We start from the raw sequence: 27,899 nt of genomic DNA, 5'->3' as shown, positions 1-27,899 counted from the left end.
ATCGGAATGAATTGTTATCTTTTGTTTGCTGTTGTGTTCAGTTATTTCTTTTTATTCCATTGACTTTTTTTTGACGTGGCTACGGAAACTCTTATTTTTGTTTCTTAAATGTCAAGACGATGTCATCTTGATACAGGCGTTGTCTGTGTGTTTCAGATCTTGACGCATTGTTCTGGTGTGCCCGAGAAACGTTCAAGTAGAGGATGAGCCTTGAAGGAACACGGCCGGGACGTCCAGAGCGTGAGGGCAGCAGCTGCGAATAAAGGGTGAGTCACAAACACTAAAGTCTTGCACGCTCTCTCCGCTGCAGCTGTCTTGACCCCAGCTTGCTGAATTAGCTTCTTTTTTTTTTTTTTTTTTTTAAATTAACAACACTGCTGTCTAGACTGCGGAATGCAACATCAAATCTAAATAAATTAATTGGTGAGTGAATGATAATTTTCTACTGCAGCTGACGACTTTAACAGTTAAGTCCTTCTGGTCACACAGGTTATAGTGCATTTTAGGTTCAACCAATATCCTTAAATATTTTTTTTTTTAAATAAAAATTCTTTTCATGGAGGAGAAATTAAAACTACAACTCAAAATGGAACCTTTGTCCTTGATAGTATAGCTCAGAATGTTTGCAAAATGAAAAAGCAAAAGCTACCGTGCCTCCCCCTCAAGTACTCCGGCACCCCCAAGTGGAGGTGCATCTCCCTCTTTGATCTCCACTTCAATGGATGTTGATGAATAAATGAATGGACGGGTGAAGTACACATCCCTCTCGTTTGTCAAAAAGCAAACACACGTTTCTCATTTGTTCCTCTGGACACCCTCCAACCAAAACATTTATTCGGTGTATTCATTAATTTGATTTCCTGTGAGTGAAACTCTCCCACAGAGACAACAATCAATGCTGAGATAACATCGCGATAACCTGAAAATAAATCCCACCTAAATATGATAACAAAACCGAAGTTATAATATGATATGAATCTGATAGACATATTAAAATCCAAACGCAGAATAAACAGGAAATTTTCTGGTTGAACTTGCATCACAGTCCCTCATGTTGTATTTATTTTTGTCACTCGTAGTTAAATATTACCGATATTTGGACACAAACAGGAAAGCAACACAGTTTGAAATAACGCATATATTCTTTATCCTTTGCAAAGAACAACTTACGGTCACTAAATCTGTATTGTATTGCATCAAAGTGGCCAGGGTGCAGGCGCCATTAGGTGCAGCACGTTGGTCATTGAACTGAAGCAAAAAAAAAAACTGTCATTCGTGACATTCCATTTCAATTGTTCATAACTGTAAGTGATAGTGAACATTTTTTTCCTTGTCGGTTTCGTTTCTCGATGGTCCTCTGCTATCACGTTAAAGATTTTATCATGTCGACCACGATAAAGTCAGTCGGGATCGGATCGTCTGCCTCACCTCAGTACAAAAAATGGATGCCTTGTCTCACTATCCTCAAAATATCACCACTTCAGCTCCACTATGCGATGTCCTCATGTGATCAACATGTTCCTCTGCGCCCTCCCCCTCGACAGTGGGATGTACAGTACAGTAGATATCTGTGAGGATCCCCTGCACAAAGCTTGCTGCATTTTTAGCCGTCCGGACAAGATGGAACTTCTGGACGCAGCGGTTTTGTGAACATTAGAAGAATTTTACTGGAAACTCTTTGAGCGTTTTTTCTCACACTTCAGGTAAGTTTTGAATTTAGTTAGCATTTTTTTATGGTATGTTTTTTTTTTTTTTTGATAATTCCTGAATGAACCTTCGAAAGGCATGTACAAATGTTTATGATATTTATTACGGGGATTATTTACTACGTGCTAGATGAATAGATGAGCTCTTAATTGGTTGTTCCGAGGTGTTATTGGCGCCACCTGCTGCTCAAAGGGTTTGAAAACGACTAAATGACATTGCTTTTTGCTGAACGTATAATAAATTTTGGCTCGCAAACCAAAGCAGAAACCGACGGTTGATGACTCGTACATCATCATCTCACAACTCACTTTATTCATTGTTGATTTTCTCTTTTTAAGAGCCATGGGCCTCCTGAAGTTCCTTTGTCTGCTGCTTTATGCGAGTGTTAATAATGAAAGCACCGAGGCGCACAAGTGGACCAGGCAGAAGCTCCCGGTGCTGATGGATGAAAAAACAGAGCGTCAAGAGAAGACTTTATTCAGAGGACCATTGGACGATGAGAAGGGAGGCGAAGTTAAGAAACTCTGCGGTATAGAGTGTCAAAGCGGGTTAGTGCCTTTAAATCCGAGTGATCAAGAGAACGTTCTGGGATATGAGACGATGTACGAAAATGGCACGTGCACACGCACTGACGTCAGATTGCTCCGTCTGAACACGACAGGACCGGCGCCGTACGTTGGGTCGCCGACTCGCAGGAAACGTCAGGTTTACGGCGCCGACGGCCGTTTCGTCATCTCCGACTGGCATTTCATCACCAACTACCCTTTCGCCACCGCCGTGCGCCTCTCCACGGGCTGCTCCGGTGTTCTGGTCTCCCCCAAACACGTGCTGACGGCGGCCAACTGCGTCCATGACGGCCGTTACTATCTGGAGAGCGTGAAAAGCCTGAAAGTCGGAGTGCTGCAACTCAAAAACAAAAGAGGGAGGTGGCGGCGGCAGCGGGCTGCGAGGAAAATAAACCAGCAAAAAGGAGAGCTCACGCAGGACGGAGAGCAGACTCGAATTGATGGAGAGACGGTAAGAAACGGCAAGACTCGGGAAAGGGGAATCAGTCACCCCAGGAAGCAGCCCGTCTTTCGCTGGATACGAGTCAAACAAACACGCATCCCGAAAGGATGGATCCACTCGAGGAACTCCAACGCCTCCGTGGCAACCGACTACGACTACGCCCTCCTGGAACTCAAACGAGCCGTCAAACAGAAGAAGTTCATGGCCGTGGGTGTGGCGCCCCGCACCTTCGTCCCGGCCAGAATCCACTTCTCGGGCTACGACGATGACAAAAGCCAACTGGCCGCCAGCGGGGGTGAGAAGGTGGTCTACCGCTTTTGCTCGGTGGTGAAGGAGTCCGACGATCTGATGTACCAGCACTGCGACGCTCGGCCAGGCGCCACCGGAGCCGGCGTTTACGTCCGTCTGAGACGAGAGGATGGACAAAAAGGCGGGAAAGGGAAGTGGCAGCGGAGAGTGATTGGGGTGTTCTCGGGTCATCAGCGGGTGGAAGTCGGGGACGGCGAGCAGAGAGACTTTAATGTGGCCGTGAGAATCACCGAGGCCAAATATGCGCAAATCTGCCACTGGATCCACGGAGACCCGAGTCGCTGCGCAACTCTTTGAATTGCATTTTATGACGTCTTAACTGCGTTTCTGCGCAAAAAAAAAAAGTTTTGTGCCACTGAGTATGCTTCCACACTTTGTTTGATTTTTTGGGGAGAATATTACTTGGGTTAGTTATGAAACCATTGCCTGTTTTTTTTTTTTTTTATCACTCTCCTGCAAAATGATTCAGCCTGTCGTTCTCAGACTAAACAGGGATAAGTGACGAGTTGTGAGGGTCGTTTGGGTGATTTAAATTTTTTTTATTGCATCTCATAGGAGGACTCACATGCAGGTTAAGAAGGAGGAAATGGGTGGAGGGGGGCGGGGTCTGTCGGGGACAATGGCGCGAAACCCAAACCCCCCAAAAATACACAGCCTTGACAGGAATACTGAGCAATACATAATCTATCTGCATTGTCTGGTATGTAAATGTCACTGTCGCCTTTATTTTCGTTTTCTTTCAACATGTAATTGCCACAATGGATTAAGATACAGTCACTTTTTGGAAATAAACAACACACAGAACATCCAGCATATACGTGAGTGCTTTACAGCGGGTCTTCCCAGTGAGCAAATGGACCAGATGCCGTCCAATCGATTGCATGCACCAATGCTAAGAAATAAATTTCATCCCTTGGCCACTCTACACCAGTAGAGGGCGCCATGTCAAACAGCCAGCACAGTTTTTGGGGAGGAAATCAATACTGCTTCTACAAAACTGACACTTATGTTGTTTTATACATCTACATGCTTTCCCCTCAAGATATGTAACTAAAATATATGGTATTTTGTCCTCAAAGTAAAGAAAATAAGTGTTATCTATCATCAAAATAGTCTAAAATGCATATGTCAAATTGAGCACAAATTGCCGTCTGTTTCCATACGACAAAATTCCAAATCAAAACCGTAGATAATGTCATGTTTGCATGTTTTTCATGACCGATGGGGAACGTGGGTGGCGAAGCTTGACATACTGAAGGGACAACCATCACACACACGTAGCTCAGTATTAGCTGGGACGACGAGGAGTTAGCTCAGTATTAGTTGGGATGATAAAGGGGGGAGGGGGGGGGGGGGGTTGGCCAGTGAAGTTACACACACCGAAACACAGTCCACAATGAACAACACGGTCCTTTTCTTCGAGATGCGCAAAGAAACCACCATACCATTCCATTCAAGTCAGCTTTGTAAATATGCATTCATTTTTTTTTTTGGGTTATTTTTCTTTTTTTTTTTTTCTTTTCGCTCTGCCGTATTATATTAAGTAAAGTTTAACACTGATTTACACGCACACACCCACACACACACACACACGCATGTAAAACAGTGTTCTGTATCTAGGGTTCACATTCACAGTTGTGCTACAACAGTACATCATGGGGTCAGGGTGTGGGGGGGGTCTTCGAGCGTTTGGAGCCTCTTGGAGGGGATGAGGGAGGGGGGCGTTGTTGAGCTGATGGTCAGAGGGCGTGACTTCAGGGCGGCAGTGGGGAAGTGCAGACATCCAGAGCGCCACACACACAGTACCACCTGTAACGACAAGTTTAAAACGCACTTCACTAATGTTGGGCTTTCGGTTGACATTCGACAAATGCCATTATGTGACTCTTCCTGTTGCAGGTGAGTGTGTGGTGTAGCACCCAAGGGCAGAACACCAAACCAGCGGATGACAGGAAAATAACTTGAATATCAACTGCGACAGGTTCAGTGACAAGCAGGTGAATCACTACACACTTTGCTTTCAAGTCCTGATACACACACATTTAATCCCAGTCGTATTCACTAGAGGAATCCGCTCAATCCCAGCATTTTTCTGGATTTTGACAGATTTTGCAAGGCCTACAAAATATAGTGTTCTAATGCTATAGAACATGCCGCAAAAAAAAAAAGGCTAAGACGTATAAATACGTCTTTGGGAGGCAGGGACAGTGTTTTTGAAAAGGTATAAATGTCTTATGGATTGAATGAGTTAATATTGCAAAATCACCCTTTATGTTCTCCTGTGAAGGTTCAAGTGACCTTAAACTTAGCATCATTTCATAGTCTTATAATAAATGATCATTTTAAATTATACTAAAACAACTTTAAAGAAGATATGCATTTTTTTTTTATTTACAGTTCTTACAATATCCAAACTGAACGCTATTGTACCTTTTCGAAGGTCTGCGTGTCGGCCTACATGAAGTCCTTGATGTTCAGGTCATCCAGAGCGTTCCTGGGTGGGGGAGGCTTTCTGGGGCTCTGAGTCATTCCAGGAGACATCTGCGCACACGCGCACACATGCCACACTCACAATCAGCAATGCTGACAACTCAACTCGACGTGGACAAATCTAGGAGCTAGGTTACCGGGGCGCCGGTGGCAGGGAAGCCCGGCCTAACCAAAGGCATCATGGGAGCTCCAACGCCCGGTGCCCCAGGCTTCTCAACGAGACACACACAACAGGAGACGCTAAGACACGAGTGTGACATTTAAACGGAGGCTGTGTTCGGAATCATTTGTGCGTTTCCTAATCGCTTTACAGGGATTTTTATACAGTCGACTTGTGGCGCGGGAGTTCTGTAGCGTAGCTTGTATTTCTGTACGGAAGAACGCAATAAAACTACCACTGACATGAACAGCGCTAGCACTATTGCATATCGTCGCTATTTGGCGGAATCCTCATCACTCCAAAAATCACGACATTTTAGGAAATCGAGAAGCCTTTAATGCGATGTAATACTAAATAACTGTTTTTCATCATTTTTAAATTGGTTGAGAATGTGTCAAACCAACAAATGTCAAGGAGACAGAGCAACAAGTATTTGTTGAAAAAAAAATAATAAGCTTGCCATATTTGGACATAGGAGGTTTGTGGATATACTCGCAGGATATTCAAATGAAAATATACGAAAATGGCAAACGTAGTCGCAAGTGAGTGATTCCGAACACAGCCTGACTGCGTGTGACACATAAAAGGGAGTTGAGGGGAATCAGCGTCCATCATTTTCCGGTAATGTCCACCATTTTTTTTTTTTTAGATTTGTGTTTTTCTCAAGGGACATTACTGGACTGGACTGGTGCTCTTACCATGCCGTAGCTTGGGTGAGTCCCCATAAATGGAGGAACACCCATGGGTGCTGGCTAAAGGTGTGGAGGGGAGGGAGAGGAGGCGGAGTTGGGGTCACTTACATGTAAGACAAAAACAATGAAAGACGCACAGCAACGAAAAGCGACACACAACACGACACAAACCTCAACGAGCTAGCGTCCTTATTAGCATTAGCTTGCTAGCATGCGTGAAGTGAAGTCAGTCTGTGCTTGGATATCCATCTTTAGGTCCTAATGCTAGTATCTTTTTTTTTCCTCATCATAAAAACAATTTAGCACACTAGTAGACTAACTTTTTTTTCCTCATTACTGTTTGATGTTTCTATGCATTAGTAAGACTGTTCAAGAAAACTATTACAGGGATGCTAGAAGTCAGAATTTTTAAATAATATTATTAGAAGTAGTAGCACGCTATCCTAACTTGTTTTTGTCGTACTAGTATGCTAACGTTGTCCTACAATTGAGGACAAGAGCGAACGAGGACCAAGATGAATATCAAATAAATGCTGAACCAGTTTTCTATATGCTTGCAGACCTGCGCGTTGAAACTAGCGCTCAATGTGTTAGAATTGAAACTCAAAGCAAGCAAATAAAGTGAGATGAGAGGTCAGAGTTTAGCTAAGGGGTGGGCAAAGTTTGGTTGTTTAAGCATTTGTTGCGTTCATTTAGCAGTTTCTTCCTAAAATTGGTTTATTAAATTTATTATTCATTGGTGTCATTAAAACATTTTAATTACTGTCACTGTCCTATGAAAAATATGTAAGTCCATTTTTTTCATTTTTTACGTTAGTTGGGTGTCCGAATTTTGGACATCCCACTAACGTAATTTAAAAAAAAAAAAAAATTTTAAAAGGACATCTGTGTTTTTCACAGGACAGCGACGATATATACTAGAGTACATTTAAATATTTACATACTAATTGTAATTCAATCAATTCTGAATAATCACATTTTAAAAACTTTTTTTCAACCTCGTCTACAATTGACTCAGCTCTGTTCATTGGCACCAAAGTTTGCCCACCCCCACTTCATCTGCAAAGAATGCGCCTTGCAATGTCTTTAATTTAAAAAATTTTTTTTTTTAGCTTTCGATCATTTGCTATTTGATCACTCTCAAGCAGATACTGCAAATCATCCCGAAAATGATTTTTAAAGTCATGTGGTGTTCTCTGGCTGCTTCTCCTTTAGTGGCACGTGGCGAGCCAGATGAAGGCAACGCGGCTCGGTCCCGCCATGCGGCTCCACTCCATGCTCACACGTAAGACACAGACAACATTTACCATGGGGGCCCCCCAGCTGGGGGGAGCTACCTGAGGGGCCGCTGGGGATCCCATCGTCAGATCTGACTCGGCGAGAAAGAACGAGAGAGAGCGAGAATAAGGTACTGCAAAATGACTTTTCTTTTTTGACACACCACAACCATGAGATCCGAATACGGCGTGACGGAGAAAGGACTACTTACTACTCGCCATGTTAGCCATGGAGGTGTCAACATCGCCCGCCTGGGGGGTCAGGGTGGGCTTCATTACATCCCCTAAGCCACCAAATGCTACAAGGAGGGGCGGAGGGAGGATTGCAGGGCCAAGTTTGGGGGAAGGATGGGAGAGGGAGACGTTAGCCGGTCTTGCAGCACACGGGCTTACTACAGCACAATTCGGTTCTGGTGTCGCCAAGGCAACAGCAATTGGTTGACATGGCGACAGAGGGAGGGGGGCTTTGAAGGGGAATTGACACCTGTTTAAATAGGACATGTGGATGCTTACAGCTAACAATAAAAATACATTTACCATATCCAGAAATTAGATTCGATTAAAATTTTAAAAATATTTCAATATTTGAAGGTGTCCATATTCCAACATGACAGAGCAAAGGGAAGGAGCACTTCCCTTCAGCAATGGTGTATTACTGACAACCATTGACAAAATGTATGTGCACGCTGTGTGTGCGTCATTTTGCGTGCATATGTTGGTGTGTAACTGTGTGTGTGTCTTTTGTGTGTTAGTGTGTAAAATTGTCTGTGTGTGTTTGTGTGTAGCGTAATTTGTGTCTGAGGTAGATTTCGTGACCGTGTGTGCGCTCATTAGTGCGTCAATGTGTTTGTCTAATATTGTATTTTTTTTGTGTGTGTCAGTCTGTAATTTAAGTGTGTGTGCGTTTGCAGCTGAGAGGCCAGCGCAAGCAAGCGCTCCCGCACTGCAATGCAGCACTCACACCGCTGCGCGTCAAAAGAAGCAAGGCAAGGAAACTCACCGAGTCAAGTGGCAGGAAGCAAGCAATGAGCCAGCCCAAGAGCCAGACGCGGGAGGGACGAAGCAGGGAAGAGAACAAAATGAGAGCCGGCGAGGGAGCGCCAAAAGTAAGAAAAACAGTCAGATGCCAAAGTCCAGCATGACAGAACATTGGAGGTGATTAAGGGAGAGCGGCGGGGGAAAAAAGCCTCAAAGCTGCAGACTTTTAGTTGTGTTTAGTTGGGCTTCCTGTTACCATGGTGACCAGGCACACAAGGCAAGGGATTCCCGAAGCAAACGAGCTGATGCCGCTGACATGATTGACTGGGATTCAAAGTGGGATTTTGCACAAAAAGCAGAATTAGGAGAAAGTGAAACTCTTAAAAAAAAATACATAAAAACAAAAAACTTTTCAGAAGCACAATTACTGCATAAATGTTTTTAAATGCTGTTTGCATGTTTTTTCAAGGAATATTCAACACCGCAAAAAGTAATATTAAACCGCAAAACTAAGTAATGCAAAGATGGTCAGAAACAGACATTTTTATGTTTTTTTCCATTAACTAATAAAGAGTTAAATTAGTTAATTCCATGGAAAATGGAAACCGTAACCTAAATACAATTTTAAAAAAATTTAAATACATTTAAAAAAAATTTTTTTAATTTAATTTCCCCCCAAAAGTTTACTAAACTGGTGAATGTACAAGTATATGTATAAATCAAGAAAAGTAGTACCAATAGTCCTTTTTTTTTTAACTACTACTGTTCTTACCACTCCTAGTCGGATACATTAGTTGCAGCGTGATTTAAAAAAAAAAAAAAAAAAAAAAAATCATGCAGCATTTACCGGATATATGCACAGTAAATGGAAGGATATTTTGGGATGAATTTGATACGATTTATATCCATCTTAAGGTCCCTCTACGGATACACTTTTTCCTCCTCTCCTCTGAGACTACTAAACTCAGTGGCTGACTTTTTTTTTTTTTTTTTTTTTAAAGCTGTACGTCTTTTGCCCGGCTACTACCTTAAGATGGATATGGACTACGTGCTCAAATGTGTTTCCATCTACAATGTGTCATATCAATACAATGAGATGCAATACGTCGACTTTTACCTGAGACGACTTCTGCCGCGGGGGCTGCGGCAGCGGTTGCTGTGGCATCGCCTCCTCCGGTGGACTCTGTCGGGTCAACCGAACAGAGCCGCACAAAACATCATATCCATCGCAGCATTAAGGAAGAAGAAGGGAGGGTTGGAGGGGAGGACAATCAGTCTGGGAGCCGCACACTGCTAATGTCAAGAAATGATGAGAGTTAGACAGGCCAGATCATGATTTTAAATATACAAAATTATACTTCGGATGAGCGAGCAATGCTGTAAAGTAGATTGAGACCGAACACACCAGACAGCTTCAAAATCTCTTTTTGCAACAACCGACTGTAAAAAGGCATAAAAAAAAAAATCCTTTGGAACAAGAAATAGTTGAGATCCACCAAGTGAACCCTGTTGATTTTTTTTTTTTTAAGAGAGCATTATTCCGCACAAACACACTCTGGCTTTGAGTGTGCAAAGGCAAATTTCTTTTTTTTTTTTTTTTAATAAATTTACTTCGACAAGCTGGCATGACAGCTTTAGAGTGCCTCATTGTTGCATTGGCATTTTTCAATTCATAGGGACTTTGATGTAAATTATTAATTATCAAAAAAAAAAAAAAGAAAGAAAATCCCATGACTTGGTTTTTTTGTAGAAATTATGAATTTAAATAGGTTCCCCAAAAATTCGGCGATTTAGTGAGTATTGTTTTCGTCACATCCATCATGTGAGGCTACCCACCACAAAACAGGCTCATGATGTCTCTGCTCTCAGTTTTGGGCGGGGGGGCGGAGGAATGAATGGGTGACATGGCTGAGGAGTCGAATAAATCCGCTGGGGGGAGGGAGGGATTAATGGAATGACATTTAACATGATTCAATGATCCTTGATGCTCACAAGTTGCGTATTTCCTCAAACAGTGGCCACTCGAATTGTCCTCACTATTTGAGGAAACACAATATATACGTAGCATGCAGAACATGCTTAAGAGGAAAGCGCCCATTAAAAAAAAAAAAAATTCTATCTTTTCAAGGCAGGAAGTGAGAGCACACCAAAGAGGACAGCACGTGTGCAAAGAAGCGATACCTGCTGCAAACAAGTCAACTGTGGGCGTGGCGTCTCCTCGGGTGTCTGGCGTCGATGCAAAGAAGGCTACAAACACGGCCAGAATGCTCAAACGTGACAGCAGGCAAGTTGAACGCGAGAGTTTTTTCATTCATGTGGAGTGCTTCGGGCAGTGGCGGGCGATGCATTTGCTAACCGGACCTTCGAATTTGGCTAATGCCAACTCTTAATACCACATTATCACATCCTTATTGTAGAAACAATCGATAGTCGACAAAAATGCAAAACAACAATCTTAGCTGGAGTGTTTTGGAACGAATATTAAATGAAGAAGTTACTATTGACGGTTTGCTCGTCAAACTTGGCCGAAACAAGTTTTGCTCTGACCGTCCCATCAGAGGACAGAAAAATGCGGACCAATTTCTAATGTTATTCGTGAAAGAAACAATCCCATTATCAACGGAGTTTGGTACATCACCCAAACGAAAGTAGCTCACCCACATCCATAAGTTTGCTCAGACCGCCCGCCACTGGATTCAGGCAACAAAATGTATTTCAAGAGCAGAGTAGGGCACACACAGGTCCGACTTTTACCGCTGAAAAGGTCGGTCGTAGGATGGGCGTCGGGAGCTAAAGGCGCCGAAACGGCCGCTGTGGGGACGATGGTGTCGGATGCGGAACTGAAGATAGATGATGGCGAAGGGGGGGCCGCCACGGAGCTAAAACATGACTTTTCCACACCAAAAAGGTCTAGATCCGAAGACGCTGCGGTGATGGCGCTCCCGTCCGAGGGAGCGAAGGGGTCTTGTGGGATGTGATGGGGGTGGCATGTGGAAGAAGTGGTGTTAGATGTTTTAAAAAAAAATGGAGTTTTGCTGTGGTCATGAAAGCTGAGATGAAGGAATGAGAAATGCTGCATTCAAGAAAACTGCAAAGTTGGACATGGGCATTAATCAATTCCTATTAGACCCTAACGACTTAAATTATGAGCTCGAAAGTCATGTGGAGCAAGAAGGCGTGTTCATTTACCACTGAACTCTTTTAACCCAAGGACCCACTTGAGCTAGATACTGGTGGTGTTCCACAAAGCTCTTTCCTAGAACCACACTGGCCCTATCACCCCACAAATACTAGTTGAGCAATTTAACTAAAATGGATTCGGAAATGGAGTTCTATTGGATAAATTGCTTTTCATGGCTTAAGATGGACTTTCCCACTTTACTTGAATGCAGCTGAGAAGCCCCCCCCCCCACACACACGCTCCATGTTGTCAGTTGTAGCCTAAAAGCCAAATGTGGTGTCTGTTTGGCGATGGTGACCCCAATTTGACCTTCACACCTGAAAAAGTAAACAGAACTTGGCACAGGCGCAGCCACCTGCCCGCATTATTTTGTCACTCAGACGTGTGAAGACGAGACCGAGAAGTGCATTGTCTTCTGTTTCCATGGCAACAAGAAGCCCAGATGGTGGTGTTGTTGAATTGAGCTGGCCCTCATTTCTTCATCTTACCAACACACTGTCATCTTACACAGTACATTAATTTCTGAAAATATCCAGATCGGTCGGACCCAAAACATAACATTGAGTCACCCACCAGCTCCGGCGACCGGGGCGGCGGGCGTTGCGGCGGCTCCGCCCTCAGCTGCCGCGGCAGAGGCCTCGGTGGCGGCGGCGGCGGCAGCGGGCGTGGCAAAGGCATCTGGGTTTTTTTTCCCGCACAAAAACCCAGGTGGATGAGAAGGCGGCGCCCGGAGAAGGGAGTAAGAAAACGGAAGAGAAAATGAGATGCAGAAGAGAAGAAGGAGGAAAGACACGATCGCTGCTGGTCTCGGACACAAAGGCGGACAGACGAATGGGAGCACAGACGAGGAGGCATTCTAACGTTACGGCACGGAGAGTAGTCGCTCCGTACGCGGTGATGCCGCGGGACAACACTTTGATAGACGGACGGGCTTTCCTCGGACGCAGCGAAAAGCTTGTCTATCAAACTGAAGCGTCTGTGAAAAGCCCTTGGAAATAGAGTGGAACCGCCCAAAGTTGAACGGCTAAAATTGGAAGAATCTTTAAATATGCTGCCACTCGAGTGAAATGTTAAAAAACGGAGCCGTTGAGGGTTAAATAACCCAATATGTCAGATTTTTTTTTTAAACAACCCAATGGGCTGTAAAGAAATCATATTGGTTTATTTTTAACCTAGCAGTTTAAAGGGTGATTGTTTGGCTGTAATTTAAATATGTCAGTCCGCAGACTGTCTGTGCATGCAGCTAAATGTGGCATCACATCATCAGACGGGTTCTTGTGGGAGGGGGTGGGGGGTTGAGCTTCCCAGAGAGGACGCGAGGTAGACAACCTCGCTCCCTGGAAGCCCACTAACCTCCTAACAGATCCATATTGGTGGCGCCAGGGGAGGTGGCGGCGGCTGTGCTAGTGGGAGGAGCTAGAGGGACTCCAGCTTCTGGTGCCGCGGGGGCGGGCGTAGAGGCGGCGGCGGCAGAGGAGGGGGCGGCGGCCTCCGCTGCCAGGGTGGGCTCGGCTAGCAAGGAATCGCCCATTTCTGAGGAAAGGGGTGAGGGGGATGTGCAAGGGAGGGGGGGGGTTGCAAACCCCAAATCAAGTCAACCCAACCCATGTTGAGCGGGTCGAAAAATCAAATGAAGCCCAATTAAAGAAAGCAGTCAACAAAATTCAAAAGAAAAACAAATTGCCCCCGTTGTTGTAAACCAAATTCAGACAATGGAGGACGTGGAGGGAGAGGGAAGAGAAAGAGAGAGACAAGAACAAGACCACTGAGACTAAAAGAGATCTGAGAGGAGACAAACAAGGAGGTCAGCAAGACACATCGAGAGTCCAACGGGATTCAGAACACACTCAAACATTTTCGGAACATTTAGACTTGAACAGCGGCGGTTTGCGCTTTTGATACCAGAACCTGCAGTCGGGACTTCACAAAACATGGAGACACGATACTCAAAACCAAGAGGAAAGCACTCACCTGATCCTAGAAGGTCTGCGAAAAGAACAACACAAGTCGTCATTTATTCGCCACCTGATTATCTGCCATGCCTTTAAATTCAATCTTATATTTGTGCAGTGGTCTCCAAAATGTTGGACGCGGAGGGGGTCTTACCTCCCCAGGACGTGGTTCCGGCTGATGCTGCTGGGGGGCCAGAGGAGGACAGAGGATCCAGGTCCAACAAGGAACTGAATAAAAGGTACAAACCGAGAAGGCACAGTTGAATGTTCGCAAACCCGCAATTTTGTTGATTTTTAATTTGAAATTCAAATGTAATCATTTAAATTGTATCATTTTTGGTGAATGTTTGTCGTAAGTGTCGTTTATATGCGTTGTTGCTTCGGGTTATAATCACCCTAACGTCTGTGCGGATTGATGTTAGCCCAATTGTGGTTTGGTTGAATTTTTTAGAGCATGTTTGTTCAGCCTTTGTTTTAGTCTTAGTTTTATTTTTTTTAAATATATGGAGTATTTATCGAGTGCAAGATTTAAAAAAAAAAATATGGTAAATAAGTATTGTGCAATAAAGTATAGCAACTACAATTTAAAACTAGCGAGCTAGCAAAGATGCGATTGCCGAATCACGATAAGGCTGTTACGTACTCTTCCGCCGGCTCGGGCGCAGCCGGAGCGGCGGCGGCTGCGCTTTCCCCAGGCGGAGGCTGCAGTGCGGGGACGGCGTTCGAGGATTTGGCCGGAGTAGAAGTGGGAGACACGTTGTTCGTGGGAGAACCCTGCGGGGGGTGCACCATCGCGCTTGCGGTTAGACGCAAGAACAAAGTTAAAAGTAGAAATCCGTAGAAACGTGCAGCTTACCTTAGTCGGAGACCTAAAAGAATGAAATGAAAAAGGGAGAATTGTCAATGAACTGGGGGTGAAAAATGCACTTGAATAAGAAAAGAAGAAATGGGGTGAGTGCTTGAATTTCAAAAATATGAAGAGTTCATCCCAAAAGCAACATCCAGTCGTACAAATTATTTCAGCTTAGTGCTAAAATAGCAAATGTTTAAAACTAGGAATAAACCTCTTCATATTATGCAGCCTGGTCTCGTGAGAATTTAGCAGAATTTCCTCGTATTATTTACAAGACCAAAACATGTCAAACAATTCACATGAATAATAATTGTAACTCAATTATGATTATTAATTAATTATTCATGCTTGCTATTTAAATCACCACAATTTTTGGGCATCGGTATAAATGAAGTGCATTAATTAGAAAACGGGTTTATGTGATTTTCAACTAAATTCTTGTGAGACCACATGGCGTTTTCCATGAGTCAATGTCCTCTCATAGCATGTGCGTCTTGTAGACTTCACACATGTATTCAAATGAACACACAAACACACACTCGTTTGATGACCTAAGGGCCGCTAAAGTCTATTTCTATTCCCAGGGGATTGATTCCCATGTGAATAGCGTGCCGGTTTACCTGCCTGGGATGTTATTCATTAAAAGGTCATTAAAAAAAAAAAACAACAACAAAAGAGTAACATTCAAAGAGGCTGCCGGGCCCAAAGCCAAGACGTTGGGTTATGCTCACCCTTCACTGGTGATCCCAAATGAACGAAAAGGGGGATAAAAGAGAGGAAGGGTTCAAGGAAAAGATAAAAAAATAAAATAAAATCAAGCTCAAGCCTCACACATGGTTCACAAATGGATGGCCACTTCCTGTTTTAGCAGCTTGAGAAATGAACTCGATTTCAATTTCAGCTTTGCTTCCTCATTTTTTAAATTTTATTTCCAATCCTTAAATAAATCCATTTAAACAGTGGAGACCTACTTTTGTCATATAGTTGTTAATCAAAATAATAAACATCATCATGTAAACTATTTAACATGCAATATTTTTAGTCTTTGAAGTTAGACATTATAAAAAAAATATTTTAAAAAAATGAAAGGAAGATATAAATGACTCCATTCATGACTTACCCCTTCTTGCCGCCCTTTACGTCCTCCAGGCCATTCATGTGTGTTTCCAAAGACTCCAGGATACTGCTGGGAGCCTGACACACAATAACAACAATCAACAACACGTATTCATATTTATAAATTAAATAAAAATAAAATAAACAAATAAATAAATGGAGCAGTTCAGAATCAATATTTACCTAGACAAAAAAAACAAATTTTAATCTCATACTAGAGTAATCCTTTTGACCACAAAGCCTTCTAAATTTGGTGAGGCAAAAATATGGCCGTTAATGAGTGGCCAGCGCTCCGTGATTGCAAATTTGAAATCTGATTGTTTCATGAAATGGTCATGTGGCTCAGCACGACTGATTCTGAAGGCTCTGAGAAGACAAAAAAAAAAAAAAAAAAAACGCTACATCCACGGCCCAAAGAAACACTACGACAGACGTTCACTTTTGCGTCTCATTTTAACCTCCACATCACGGAAAGCGAGACTTTACGAAGCATCGTCCGACGACGGTGACGAGGCTTTTTCAAGCGCACAATCAAAAGCGTGCGTCTGGCTCATGTGTCAAACGGGATTAGGCTCAGCACGCCGACACTGCATCCTGCAAGCAGGCACTCGGCTCGTTTCTACGGTTACCGGCTCCTCCTCCACAGCTTTAAACGGACGGTCATCGTCATCCGAGTCTGCCAGGTCCACCACCGCGCCGGGGTGGAGACACTGGTGGGGTTTCAGGGTGGTGGATCAAACGTGGCGCGTGTGCATATGCGCTTGCGGTTGGCGGTGACTTACGTAGTTGATGTCGGGGATGTCGTTTTTGTCAACTCCGACGGTCTGAAGAAAGAAATAAAGCCGTGTTGGGAAACATCTGCTCATTCGCAACTCGCTCGTCACAATATAGTGAGTGAACCGCAGAACTGCTCTAATCGACTCCGTAAATTGCTCTAATTCTTTGCAGAGGATGAAGAATATATGCCTACAAGTATTGTGATATTTTCAGTGCAGATGAGTTGCTGCACCGTTCGTGTTGGCAAATACCTCCGCCAGCTTCATGAACTCCCCGATCTTTGTCACCCGGGTCAGGAACCTCTTGTAGATTTCCAACGCTTCCTTACAGTCGCTCTTTTTCATCTTGAAATATTTCTCTGCAAAAAAAAAAAACAAAAAAAAAGACAACCAATGGCCACAAGTTAGTGCCGGGAAATAAAACAAAAAAAAAGTTGAATAATTTATTTATATATTTTTTCAGAAATAAAAAAAAATTATCATTAAATCTTTTTTGTATAAATGAAATTAATATTATTTTCTGCATATTTTTGATTTTTTTAAATATAAATTATTATTTAACTGAATTCATTTTTCATTGTAAACAGCATTTTTTTTTATTTTTTAAAATAGATAAGAGCTTAATTATTTCTAATTTATTGTCACCAATCAAATCTGATAAGATTGAATTATTTTAATATTAAATTGACTTATTTAGCATGCACATTAACTTTTTTATCTTTTAATTGTATTTCACGTTTAGATCATCTGAACCTGCTTTTAAAAATCCAACGTGGGCTATGAGCACAAAAATTTTGGTCTCTGGCCTGCTTTGGAGTCTCCACGTCGTTTCCAAACCGACCTAACATGTTGATGACGCCGTCATTGTAGGACGCGAAGAGCTTGACCAAATCCTTAAAGAGCAGCAGGAAAGCGGCGTTGATGATGCCGTTGTTCAGCTCCTTGGGATGAACCTGCCAGCAAGCAAGTAAGAAATTTCTCAATTAATTCTCAATACACGCCGCCAACCACGAGGAAGACGCCAAGCGGCGGCGAGTCGTCTCACGTCAAACTCCAGAAGCGTGTCGATCTGAGTCTGCAGCACGGGCATGCCCTTCAAGAGCTTCTCTGTGGTCATGGTCCTCATCACGCCCTCGGCCCTGGATGGAAAAAAAAAACACTTTTGAAGAAGTGTGCGCGATGCGACGAGTGCGGCGGCGGTGGCGGCGGCGTACCCCTTCTTGACTCGGGTGAAGTCGAAAGCCATCTGGCGGTAAGCGAAAGCTTTCTCGTTCAGGTAGCGGCCGTACCGTCTGATGAACGTAGACATATCGTAGCCTCCGAAAAAGAGAGCCACAGGTTAGTTCGGAAATCCAAAATACCTGCTTGAAGATAATAACTGAAAATATGCAAAGACGGAGAATGATGTAATACTCAATTAAGGGGATGATGCGTGAAACTATTTTTGACCATTTCAAATTTCCTGACTAATTTTGTATTGTTTAGGGGGAGCGGCGGGCTGTCGTGATTAATTGCACCTGTGGCTGCTTTAGAGCGCCTCGTTGGAGGCTGTGAGTGTGTGCACATAACCGGAAAAAATATGAAATATAAACAAGGTAGAGAGAGACGAGTTATTTTATTTTAATAGCTTTGTTGAACTCCAATTTAATAAACATGTGACGACCCGGTGGCGTACACAATTTTTTTCTCGCTCGGTTTCAATACTTTATCAGAAAAATGTGTGGTACTTAAGTATGGCAAATGTCGAAAACATTAAGTAGTAGGCATGGTAAAAGGATTTATCGATTTTCACCGATTGGTCCGACATTATCAACCCCCCAAATAAGCCAAATTTGGTCTTTTCTTTTTACCATGAGAGCCGGTTTTGTCGATGAAGTTGCTGAGGTTGAACAGCGAAGTCCTGGAGGCCAAGTACTGGATGAACCTCTGCAAGGGAAATGACGTCATTTTGGAAAGAAGCCCAGGCATGCGAACGCTCTGCCGCCAAAGTGTACGCACCTCATTGCCGTGCACGCACATGTGGTGGGTGGTGACGAGGGCCTTGAAGACCACCACCCAGCTGGCGTTGGTGGCCCGCTCGAAAAGCGTGTCGGCCATCTGCGGGATGTTCACGTTGGTGGTGTTGGTGGCCGACACCAAGTCTGCAAAGGAATTTGACCAAAAAAAAAAAATGTTTAGCCTCGAGGGCCAAGTCGTTGTGTGACTTTGGAAAACTGTCCCTTAAGACGTGAAAATGCCGTCTAATAAATCGTCGCTAACGTTGAGCGTGTAATGAGAGCGTCTCGAAAGCTTTGACATTGACGTCAGCGGCAAGTATTGGCAGGCGGCTTCGTTAACGGAAGCAGACGAAGGCCGTCAGACCGAGCGGGCCTTGGCCTCGCCTAAAATAGACTCGCCCACTCAACCGCAAACGAGCACCGCGGTCCAGAACCCGAGTGGCCAACGTGCGGCTCGCTTCGTCTTTCAGTCTGGCCCAACGAGCATTTCGCGAGAGTCTTGTAATATTCGATGCATTCATTTCACCTTTTTTTTTAAAATACTTTGCCCAACCCTGATCTCGACCCTTTAAGATTTACGGTTTGTAAAGAGATTATTCCTAATCACTCGTCTGTCTTTGTTTTTCCACTCCAACTCCCGAGTCATTTTTTTTTTTTTGGACCGCGCAAGCACGCCCCTGTTCGCACGTTTTCATGGACTTGTACGTGCAACGCGGCTGCCAGTCGCCGTGTCTGTCCAGTCTGCTCAAGCGCGAGCAATGGCTGCTTATGTAATATCCCAACAAGTGTTTGTTCAACACGATCCGCGGGCAGCTGCACCGCTTAGTCGCTCATACAGCGCCCGTCACCTTAAATGATCGTTATTGGTGCTCAGATATCCTCACTTGTAGTAAACAAACATGGATAATAAGCATGCTAATGAGGATTGGCCGAGCTATATAAAAGACTCTTATGGTAATCCACAGCTTCTAAGAATGAACTGCGAGCTCTCCTGTCGCTCGCACTACTGTAATGGCCAAGTCAGTCAGTATAAGAAATGAAGCACAAAGAAGCGTTTTGCCCCCCCGCCCTCCACCCCCGCCAAAAAGTAAACAAACCCGAAAAATTGGAAAGAGTTCAACGTGATTTCTCCATTTCAGCAATTCTGTTTAAACGTGTGGACTGAATTTCTAAACAAAGTATGCTTTACAGGGTCGCTCAAAATGACATGAGAATCACAGTGTGTGTCGTCATGGCAACGGGTGATCCTGCAGCGTTCTTATTAGCAAGATAGCATCAGGCCGGTCAGTGCAAGAGGCATCGCGGGCAATGACATTAAAGGTCCAGCCCGGAAATTGTGCGCTCAACCCGAGCAGTCGAACAGTCGTTTTTCGACATGTATTCAGTCAAACCACTCATAGAATGTTTGGAAGAAAAATTAACACAAAAACGGTCTTGTCACACCTTACAAATGGAGGAAATGTGTTACATCTCGGCCTCTTTAATTGAAAATAAATCTGGTATTTAACATAAAAGAATGTAAATATATTTATATAAGAAGCGTGATGTTTTTTTTAACATGGCCACAGGTTCATTGGTCGCCTCGGGTGTTGAGTCAGCTGACCTTGCGCGGCCTCGTGTTCTCTATGAATGCCCCCCGGTGCCCGTTTGACCACAGCCGTAGCAACTAATTAGGCGGCACGGAGAAAGATTTACAGCATGGTGGGTGAATCGGAGGTGCACTCGTGCAAGAAACCAAACAAACACCGCTGAACAAGAAAAACGGACATTAAGTGCAAAAAATAATTTTGGATGGAATTATTTTCCACAAAAATGGACTTAGTCAAAATTTCAATATATTAGATGTCGTATCCTTGTCTTGCTTATAAATCCAAAACGGAAAAAAAAATTGCTCCCATAAGAGGGGTTCGGTGCCAAATTGGGGTTTTGAGGCGAGTATGCGTCTGAGCTTGCCGATTTTAGGGTGGTTTTGAAGATGAGGCAAGAAAAGCAATCTAACATTGTCACCTTTTGCAGTGTAAATAATGCAGGCCAGTCATTGGCTGATGAGTGAATTATTCACAAGGTGAGCGGATCACAATGTAAGACGCGAGAGCACAAGCGGCAGGAAAGATCAGAGCCAAAAAACGCGTCTGTGGTCTGTATGACTCGCTCTCTGTGCTGCCAGGCCCATTTTTGCAAGCCACATTGGCCAAATGTGATAATTTTTCCATAAAAATAATTTTCATTGGCCGCACAGAGACATTTCTATATTTGCTAACCAATTCCAGCTCATTTTACATCCTCCTACTTATTTCGTGGCCAATGTTCATCCCATTCTGAACTATTTATCGCATTTTCCGAACTCCAAAATGTTTACTGTTCACGCCAAGAACGGCAAAAGATGTTGGCACAGTGTAACAGAGTGGCTCTAAAAAGTCTACACACCCCTGTTCAAGTGCCAGCTGTTTTTGATGTTGAAAAATGAGGCCAAGCCAAATCATACCAAAAGAACTAGAACTTCATAATTTAATAATAAAAAAATGAGAGATGACGCATGCCCCATTGTAACCGGAAATGTGGCCGTGTTCAAAGTTAAACAGTTGCATTTAAAATCACCCTCTGGTGCAACTCCCCCTGATTAAGCTTAAGATGCTCTAGTAGGCTTTTCCTCTCTCTGCAAACTACAAAAGAAAAAAAACATACTTGCTTGCTTACCTATATCCATAGCACTGGTACAATAGTATGAACCAGACTTTTTTTTATTATGTTGTAAACCAAGAGTGTGTTATTTCATCATTACAAACAAAAAAATAAACCGGTCCGGAACCGAATACATGCATTTGAAATAATTGCAAAATAGATGTATTCTAGTGAAGTGAGTTCGTATCTTGGCCTTGCAACAAAAGAAAGCCGTAAATCAGTCATCTATTGTAGACGGATTCTAGAGACGCTGCTACATGCTAACCGCTAACCTGCATGCATGCAGAGCAGAAGCTATTTGTATTCATTTTCTAACGATAATGTGATGCCATGCGCGTGCAGTTGTGTTGCTTTGTAGCTTTGGTACATTATGCTTATTTAAAACCTCCGAGCTGGCTCGGAGGGTGATCAGCACATTGGCACGAGACCACTAACAGCACGCCTGCATGCACCAAAAAGGGCCTGGCTGGCAAATGCTGGTACTTACATTCCAGGTGCTTCTTTTTGGGCGCCATCACTTCGTGCGTGGTGGCCTTGCATACGGCCCTGGCCATGTCCGAACCCGTCAGCTGGTACTGGGCCGCAGCGATGCGGTCCGTGAGTGTCTGACCCGACATTTGGACCCCCTTCTCCGGAATGCTTAACGGGGAAAAAAAATCGATCGAGCTGGATCACAACCAGTAGCACAGCAAACGGGCTCGTGACCTTCTCTCTGTATCGGTAGGGAAAAAAACAGCCCCACGGTGATTAATGTCGCATCAAACGGAGCTTTTGCGGACGGTCGAATTGACGCGGATGTGCGCTTTTCAGCACCGTGGACAGCTCGGAAGCCACTCGGTTACGTAACAAGCCGTTCTTTGCAATCGTATCGTCCCAAACACGGTCAATCTCCCTTTTGTGGCTTCAAATCAACACTCCATAGGAACGGCCGTTATCCGCTTCGGATTATTCCTCCCGTTCGTCCAAAACGTGCAGCGCTTTTCTGCGGCACCGAATGCGCAAAACGTGTGCGGGGGGGGTAAAAAAAAATGGAGGAGGGGGCGGAGCAAAGAAAGCAAGGCGGAAATCCCTATTCTCCTTCCCTTACGCTCTTTTCTTTATTTCTTTTCTATCAGGATGGCCCATCTGAGACTCTCCTCCCCCCCGCCAGAAACTACTCGGACACGGGTGGGTGGCACTGGCGGAGCCAGAGGGGAGGCCGGCGTAGCACCGGACCACCTAAAATCTGATTGGCCCTCCCAGGTGCCACCCCAGATGATTGGCATATCGCGGCACCGACTGCGAAACCCCTCCTGTACAGTAGTTGGCGCTGTGTACCACAAAGTGTTGCAATCCACATTCAATAGAAGAAGAATCGCCACTGAAACGGAGGACGATTTGAGTCTGATTGGAGTCGGATGTCGTCGCTGCAGACTCAAGATCGACAAAGTGACGACGTCGACATTTCACGGACAGAGAAATCCTCGTCGTGCAGTAAGTTTTACGCGGTTGTACCAATGAGTCACTGTTTAAATGAAACAAACGTTAACGTTCTAGCTCATGACAACAGCCGCTCAATATTAACGTCTACATTAAATGGCTGCCAGGATGGCCGAGTGGCCGCGTTCAGGACCCAGTCCCCCCAGGAGACCTGGGTTCGAATCTCCCCATTGTGGGACTAATAAAGGGAATATTATTATTATTATTATTATTATTATTATTAAAATTCATTTGGCTCGCTATTTATTTACATGTTTCTCCAATGATTGTAGAGAGACGAAACAGCTCGCTGTTTCTTGCTATGTTCTGTTCCTTTAAATGAAACGTAACGTGAAACACGGTAGTTAAACTGCTCTCAACTGGCTTAAAAGTCTAAATATTAAACTTTCGTCTACGGTTCTTTATTTGCCCTGACTTTTTTTTTGTAGGCTTGAAGTAAGGCTTTGATAACATTGTGTGCCGCTCGGAGTACGTTAATGTCGCCTTAAGAGTGGTTCATGTGCTCTGATCTCTGTTTGTGGTGAAGTCAGAGGTGTGCGACGAAAAAGTAGTAAAGTACTCTGTTGGACTGTTGTTGATTAAATACACGGGCAGCGCTCCCAAGTCTGTCCTAAATTCTTATTGTTTAATAAAACAGCCTTACTAGACATGGTTGTTTTTTAAAAAAAAATGCTTCAAGTTTCATCATTGAAAAAGCCTTCATCAAATCCCTTGTTGGCGCGTCGGCGTCACGAGCGCTCGCCCATCATGCAGCGGAAGCGAGCGAGCAGCGGGAGGTGGTCTGACGAGTGTCGCATGTTGGGCAGGCCGGCCACTTCCTCCAGCTCGGGCTGGCCCGCCAATGACAGCCTGCCCAGCAGCTGGAGGCCACGCCCACCTGGAAGTGACTCTGCGCGCATGAAAGAAGACAAGCATGTAACATTTCATGTCAACGCCTCACAGCTGCAAGCAAGCGGGCGTTGGCGCGCACGTACCGCACGGCGTGTACATGATGTAGTCCATCATCATGGCGCAGCGCGAGTGGCACGTGGTGATGGCGACTCGTCCGTCTGGCTGCAAGTAAGGTGGGTAGCACGACCGCAACGGCACGCCATGCTCCAGACGCCAACTGCACACACAGTTTGAAAATGTACACATTCTTGGGATATATATAAACTCTTTATTTTCTAAATTATACGACTTATTTTTCTAACTAGATGACTTTCAAAAGCAAAAAACATTCATATAGATAAATTAGATACATTTGTTTTTTTGTTTGTTTTTCAATAAAAGATCCTACTAACCCTGCTACTATTTGCCAAAATTAATATAAAAATTATTGCTGGAAAAATGGTACAAACCTTTTCAAAGCTTTGTCATCAATCGTTGATCTGACAGCCGCTTGTTGGCCGACTTCTTCCACGGTCAGCTGGGAGATTTCTCGTTCAACTGCGTGCAAACGACAAGACGGTGTGAGTGTTGTGGTGAGCGTGCGGTTGAAGTTGCGGCGGGCGGCCAAGGGCCAACTGACCGGCAGCTGCGGCGCAGGACGGCGAGGATGCTGCGGATGTGCCGGTGCTCTCGTACTGGCAGCGTTGGTTGATGCCCAAAGCGGGTGACCAGATGGGATTCTCCAACACTCGCTGGCCTCGAGAGCCGTACTCCTGACCGGACACCTGTGTACACACAATTGGTATTTAAAAGGTGTTTCCAAAAAATTTTATGTTTTTCAGCTTCTATTCTTATTTCAGTCCTATGATGATTATTATGAATTTGTTGACACCGTGCCGATGGGAAGGTGGCGGTAGTTGAGTTCTCCCTTCGTGAGGAAGTTGAAGAGCGGACTCCACGGCGTGGAGTTGAAGTCCCCACACAGAAGCACCGGGTAGGCTTTGCCATCCGGGAGGCGGGCCAAGCGGCCGATCTCGGCCAATAGGATGGCCAGCTGGGCCAGCTTGATGTCACCCCGCCGCGGGTTGAACAGCAGGTGCGTGTTGGCCACGCACACGGCGTTGCCGTCATTCACGTCAGCGCCCGTCGGCCGCAGCAGCACCACCAGTCCGACGTTGTCGCGGTCCAGCAGGGCGTCGCCCGGCCGGAAGAACTCGACCGGATTGGACGCAAGCAGGGACAGGCGGGAGGTCTTGAAGGCCACGGCGCAACCGTCCGGTTTGTTGCCCGTGCGCTTCTTGTACACGCACTCGTAACCTCAAAACACACAAAAAAGTGGAATAATAAATCACAACTCAAAACCTGGTCACAATAAAAAAAATAATAATAATTCCAACAGTCAGTTGTGACATGAAATGTCAAGCTCAATTGAGTTGTTAGAAATTTTAAAAAATGTTAAAATCTTTAAAACATCCATTGAAAAATAATTACAAATTAATAAATAAGCATGGGTTGACTGCATACGATGTTTTAAGATTTGGAGAAAAAAAATGATTTGGTTTTGACTTGTGACGACATCTCTATGTGGAAAAAAAAATTGCATAATTTTTAGGTTAATTCTCTTTTTAACCTTTAATTTTGGGGAAATACATTTTTTTTAACTACAGAAAGAGGGAAATGTATATTTTTATTTTAAGGAAAAGAAAACCAATTTTTTGAGAAAAATTATCTTGTTTTTGATTAAGTCTTTTTATTTATATAAATAAAAGTAAAACTTCTGTATTTTCCGGACTAAAAGCTGCTACTTATTTTAACCAGGCAGCTAATACAACAGTGCGGCTTTTTCTTTCACCGGTAGGAGTGCTCTATAGTTCATAAAATATGTTAAATAAATCTTTGTTCGATTTCTTTTTCAATGCAAAAGTAAAAGTACCTTGTGCGTGTAGCACGGGCCTGATGTCATTTTCAAAGTGGTCCGCCTGAACTTCCTGAAGACACACCACCTGAGGGGATGAGAGCACGGAGGTCACGGGGAACATTCGGCATAGGTTATCATGGCATATCGGCACGGCGGCCTCACGTCGGCGTTGTAGTGGCGCAGCTCGGCCAGCAGGTTACGCAGCCGGTGCGGCCAGCGCAAGGCGGCGTGGGGGCAGTGCTGGTACAAGTAGGCGTTGGCCTGCAGCAGCTCCTGCGACAGGATGTTGTACGACATCACTGAAAAGTCCAACGCTCTGACGCTGCGGCGTGGCGGCCTTGCCGCACCACAGGCCGGCAACGCCTCCCAACGTCTGGGCAGCAGCGACCGCCAACCTTTATTCAACCGGGGCACAAATTTGAAAAAAAATTGGTTTCCAGCCCTTTGAAGTGCTTTCAGGTAAGAAACGTGTATGCTCCACACACTCACCTTGCATCGGAGGTGGACGAACAGCTGATTGGGTTCCCGGCGGAGGAGGCTCACCGACGGCTTCCTCGGTGGAGGTAACGAGGATCTCTTCAACTGCGCCTCGCGGCTCGAATTTGGATCTGCGGCGTTGTGACGGTGCGTGCCCTCCTTCGTCTTTGTCCCCAAGAGTCCTTGCCACATGTCTGCTCTTAAAATCTCCACTCAAAACTTCCCCAGGTCGACTGGTATCCCTCGTGCGAGAGTCCCACCTGGCGCCTCCTCCTGTGACTGCATTACTGTCTTTGACGCTCCTTTTCTCCTCTGCGCTCCTCCTGCGTTTGTAAGGAGGCTCGTGGTCCATCATGAGGCCGTTGGATGTGGAGACCCGGCGAGGACTTGTCTTCCAGGGAAGAGGTTTTATGAGGGCCAGACGGCAGACGGCCAAATGCTGGGGAAGGAGGCCGGTGCCAACGCTGCTCAACTGGCCAAGAAACATGACGCGGCTGGACGCAAGACGGAGAAGATGAAGAACATTAATTCTTTATCACTGCGAGGAAAAACAAACTGTCCACTAATGCAAATATCACAAGCTATCTACAAACTGAAAGTGTTCTGGAACAATGTGATTGATTTGCATTAAATCAAATATTCCTGAAAAGTTGTAATTACACAACGAAGAACGTGAAGAAAAAGATCTACTTTAAATTGATTGATCGCGACCCCAAGTGTAACACCAATCACGTTTATACTGTCATTTAATCTTTTAGCTACTCACGTTTCACGTTCAAGAAAGAAGACATAATGGTTGACAAAAAAGGCTATTTCAATTTAAAAACTACTCTGAGCAATTATTGGGCGGAAAATTGCGGAAAGAAAGGATTTCATGTCCACTGTGGTAAGGAAAATAAACAGTGGCTGTCTTCCGCATTAGACGTCAATGCCTACGTCAGAATAAGGCGTCAGAACCCACTGATGCGTTTATGACTTCGGAACATGCATAGAATTTAGAGCTTTCCGTTAATATGCGTGCATAAAAATGAACGTGTGCTTTAAATATTAATCTCTTATCGTCTAGTTAGGTTAAATTAAATCAAATATTTGATCACACCACAAATTACTTTTGGGAAATAATAAGCAATAGCATTCATCCGATGGTGGGGAACGCAGCACCGGAAGTCGACTCGTCCTTCAGGTCGAGTGGAACATGTAGTTTTGTGTTCAGTTAATCACATTTGATAATCGCGTAAGAAGCCCGTAAATGAACTACAAACATGTCGGTGAGGTGGAACTGCACAATATATTTTTCATTCTAATGTCACCATTTTTAGTCATAACACTGTCGAAGTATGTTATGCTTCAGTTTGCATATTTGCATCGATATTAGATGTGTCTATTGTCGCCCAAGTAAAAAATGTATATCTTGAAAGAAGGAAGTTGTGACTTACGTGAATACGGGGCTGCCAGCTAACTGCAAGCGACCAGGTCACCGTTGCAACAAGTCAGCTTTTCAGCAGCGACGTTTGCAAGCCGAACTAGCAGCACGATGGATGGCGGGATCGATTTTGGCGAGGGGATCCGCGTGACGACCCATTTGGTGGACCTTGGCCAGCTGTCGCTATTACGACCCCCTCAGTTCAGCACAAGATTATTTAGTTCTGTAATATTATCAGCCTTTATGCAAATCAATTTTGACGAGGCGCAGTGACGTCATAAGGAAACGTATCTAATTTGGATAAATTAATTGCTTTATCTATATTCAGGGACGGCTCCAGGATTTTCCTCTCATGGGCCTTGACCGATACATAGGAAGGATGAGAACATGATTCATAAACATTTTAGAATATCAAATAAAATGCTGGAGTGGGCTTAAATGGGGCCACACAGATTTCTGAAAGGACTATACCACCCCCCCACCCCCCCTTAGCACCGGTGTAGCACAATACCTGCCCGTATTTATCAAACACCCACTTAATTTACTTAATTGAC

General features: G+C 44.3%; 3 protein-coding genes and 3 long non-coding RNA genes across 18 annotated transcripts; 4 read left to right on the top strand and 2 right to left on the bottom strand.

Annotated features, from left to right (window-relative positions):
• The first annotated feature begins 151 nt into the window (after positions 1-151).
• Positions 152-7,768, top strand: LOC148316608 (uncharacterized). Its single transcript, XR_015840149.1, has 3 exons — positions 152-266; positions 4,924-5,021; positions 7,582-7,768. It is a non-coding gene; the product is annotated as an uncharacterized LOC148316608 (long non-coding RNA).
• LOC148316609 (inactive serine protease 35-like) lies at positions 1,570-3,830 on the top strand. Its single transcript, XM_088286148.1, has 2 exons — positions 1,570-1,703; positions 2,046-3,830. The coding sequence occupies exon 2, from the start codon at positions 2,050-2,052 to the stop codon at positions 3,319-3,321; it is 1,272 nt and encodes a 423-aa protein (XP_088142274.1). The 5' UTR covers positions 1,570-1,703; positions 2,046-2,049; the 3' UTR covers positions 3,322-3,830.
• Positions 3,730-22,347, bottom strand: LOC148316606 (clathrin coat assembly protein AP180-like). Of its 11 annotated transcripts, XM_088286142.1 has the most exons (23): positions 21,666-22,347; positions 18,498-18,640; positions 18,350-18,425; positions 17,714-17,816; positions 17,545-17,638; positions 17,341-17,452; positions 16,752-16,858; positions 16,506-16,547; positions 15,728-15,801; positions 14,611-14,623; positions 14,398-14,528; positions 13,909-13,982; positions 13,774-13,788; positions 13,156-13,335; positions 12,376-12,480; positions 11,370-11,585; positions 9,739-9,804; positions 7,856-7,942; positions 7,674-7,735; positions 6,373-6,426; positions 5,652-5,723; positions 5,455-5,565; positions 3,730-4,833 (listed from the first exon to the last, which is right to left on the bottom strand). In XM_088286142.1, the coding sequence occupies exons 1-22, from the start codon at positions 21,793-21,795 to the stop codon at positions 5,479-5,481; spliced, it is 2,043 nt and encodes a 680-aa protein (XP_088142268.1). In that variant the 5' UTR covers positions 21,796-22,347; the 3' UTR covers positions 3,730-4,833; positions 5,455-5,478. The 11 variants fall into 11 exon arrangements, with proteins under 11 accessions (XP_088142268.1, XP_088142258.1, XP_088142259.1 ...); XM_088286132.1 differs by lacking the exon at positions 11,370-11,585; XM_088286133.1 differs by lacking the exon at positions 11,370-11,585 and having other exon boundaries at positions 7,856-7,927; positions 21,666-22,346.
• Positions 8,458-13,993, top strand: LOC148316607 (uncharacterized). The gene is made up of 3 exons (XR_015840148.1): positions 8,458-8,749; positions 10,750-10,905; positions 13,873-13,993. It is a non-coding gene; the product is annotated as an uncharacterized LOC148316607 (long non-coding RNA).
• LOC148316604 (uncharacterized) lies at positions 21,973-27,827 on the top strand. The gene is made up of 3 exons (XR_015840147.1): positions 21,973-22,651; positions 23,600-26,069; positions 26,151-27,827. It is a non-coding gene; the product is annotated as an uncharacterized LOC148316604 (long non-coding RNA).
• On the bottom strand, positions 23,262-27,812 carry angel2 (angel homolog 2 (Drosophila)). Of its 3 annotated transcripts, XM_088286146.1 has the most exons (10): positions 26,689-27,348; positions 26,183-26,416; positions 25,935-26,104; positions 25,608-25,840; positions 25,461-25,530; positions 24,420-24,844; positions 24,168-24,312; positions 23,998-24,085; positions 23,632-23,765; positions 23,262-23,546 (listed from the first exon to the last, which is right to left on the bottom strand). In XM_088286146.1, exons 2-10 carry the CDS (start codon positions 26,407-26,409, stop codon positions 23,386-23,388), a joined length of 1,653 nt encoding a protein of 550 aa, XP_088142272.1. In that variant the 5' UTR covers positions 26,410-26,416; positions 26,689-27,348; the 3' UTR covers positions 23,262-23,385. The 3 variants fall into 3 exon arrangements, with proteins under 3 accessions (XP_088142272.1, XP_088142271.1, XP_088142270.1); XM_088286145.1 differs by lacking the exon at positions 26,689-27,348 and adding an exon at positions 27,359-27,812 and having other exon boundaries at positions 25,935-26,416; XM_088286144.1 differs by having other exon boundaries at positions 25,935-26,416.
• Positions 27,828-27,899: the final 72 nt, after the last annotated feature.

The sequence above is a fragment of the Idiotropiscis lumnitzeri genome, chromosome 21 (genome assembly GCF_059441095.1).
Source record: "Idiotropiscis lumnitzeri isolate Australia: NSW breed Sydney's pygmy pipehorse chromosome 21, RoL_Ilum_1.0, whole genome shotgun sequence".
In the NCBI taxonomy this organism is placed as follows: Eukaryota; Metazoa; Chordata; class Actinopteri; order Syngnathiformes; family Syngnathidae; genus Idiotropiscis; species Idiotropiscis lumnitzeri.
The sequence above is the reverse complement of the archived record's forward strand: the minus strand, read 5'-3'. Positions and strand labels throughout refer to the sequence as shown.

Excerpts from the sequence above, each read along its gene's own strand:
- LOC148316609 (XM_088286148.1), top strand. The coding sequence starts at position 2,050 with ATGGGCCTCCTGAAGTTCCTTTGTCTGCTGCTTTATGCGAGTGTTAAT.
- LOC148316606 (XM_088286142.1), bottom strand. The coding sequence starts at position 21,795 with ATGTCGGGTCAGACACTCACGGACCGCATCGCTGCGGCCCAGTACCAG. Across the intron at positions 17,817-18,349 it reads CGACAAAACCGGCTCTCATG|GCTACGATATGTCTACGTTC; the intron begins GTAAAAAGAAAA and ends TCTTTTTCGGAG. Across the intron at positions 9,805-11,369 it reads CGACCTTTTCAGCGGTAAAA|AGTCCACCGGAGGAGGCGAT; the intron begins GTCGGACCTGTG and ends TTGACCCGACAG.
- angel2 (XM_088286145.1), bottom strand. The coding sequence starts at position 26,409 with ATGTTTCTTGGCCAGTTGAGCAGCGTTGGCACCGGCCTCCTTCCCCAG. Across the intron at positions 25,531-25,607 it reads TGCGCCACTACAACGCCGAC|GTGGTGTGTCTTCAGGAAGT; the intron begins GTGAGGCCGCCG and ends TCATCCCCTCAG. Across the intron at positions 24,845-25,460 it reads GCCCGTGCTACACGCACAAG|GTTACGAGTGCGTGTACAAG; the intron begins GTACTTTTACTT and ends GTGTGTTTTGAG.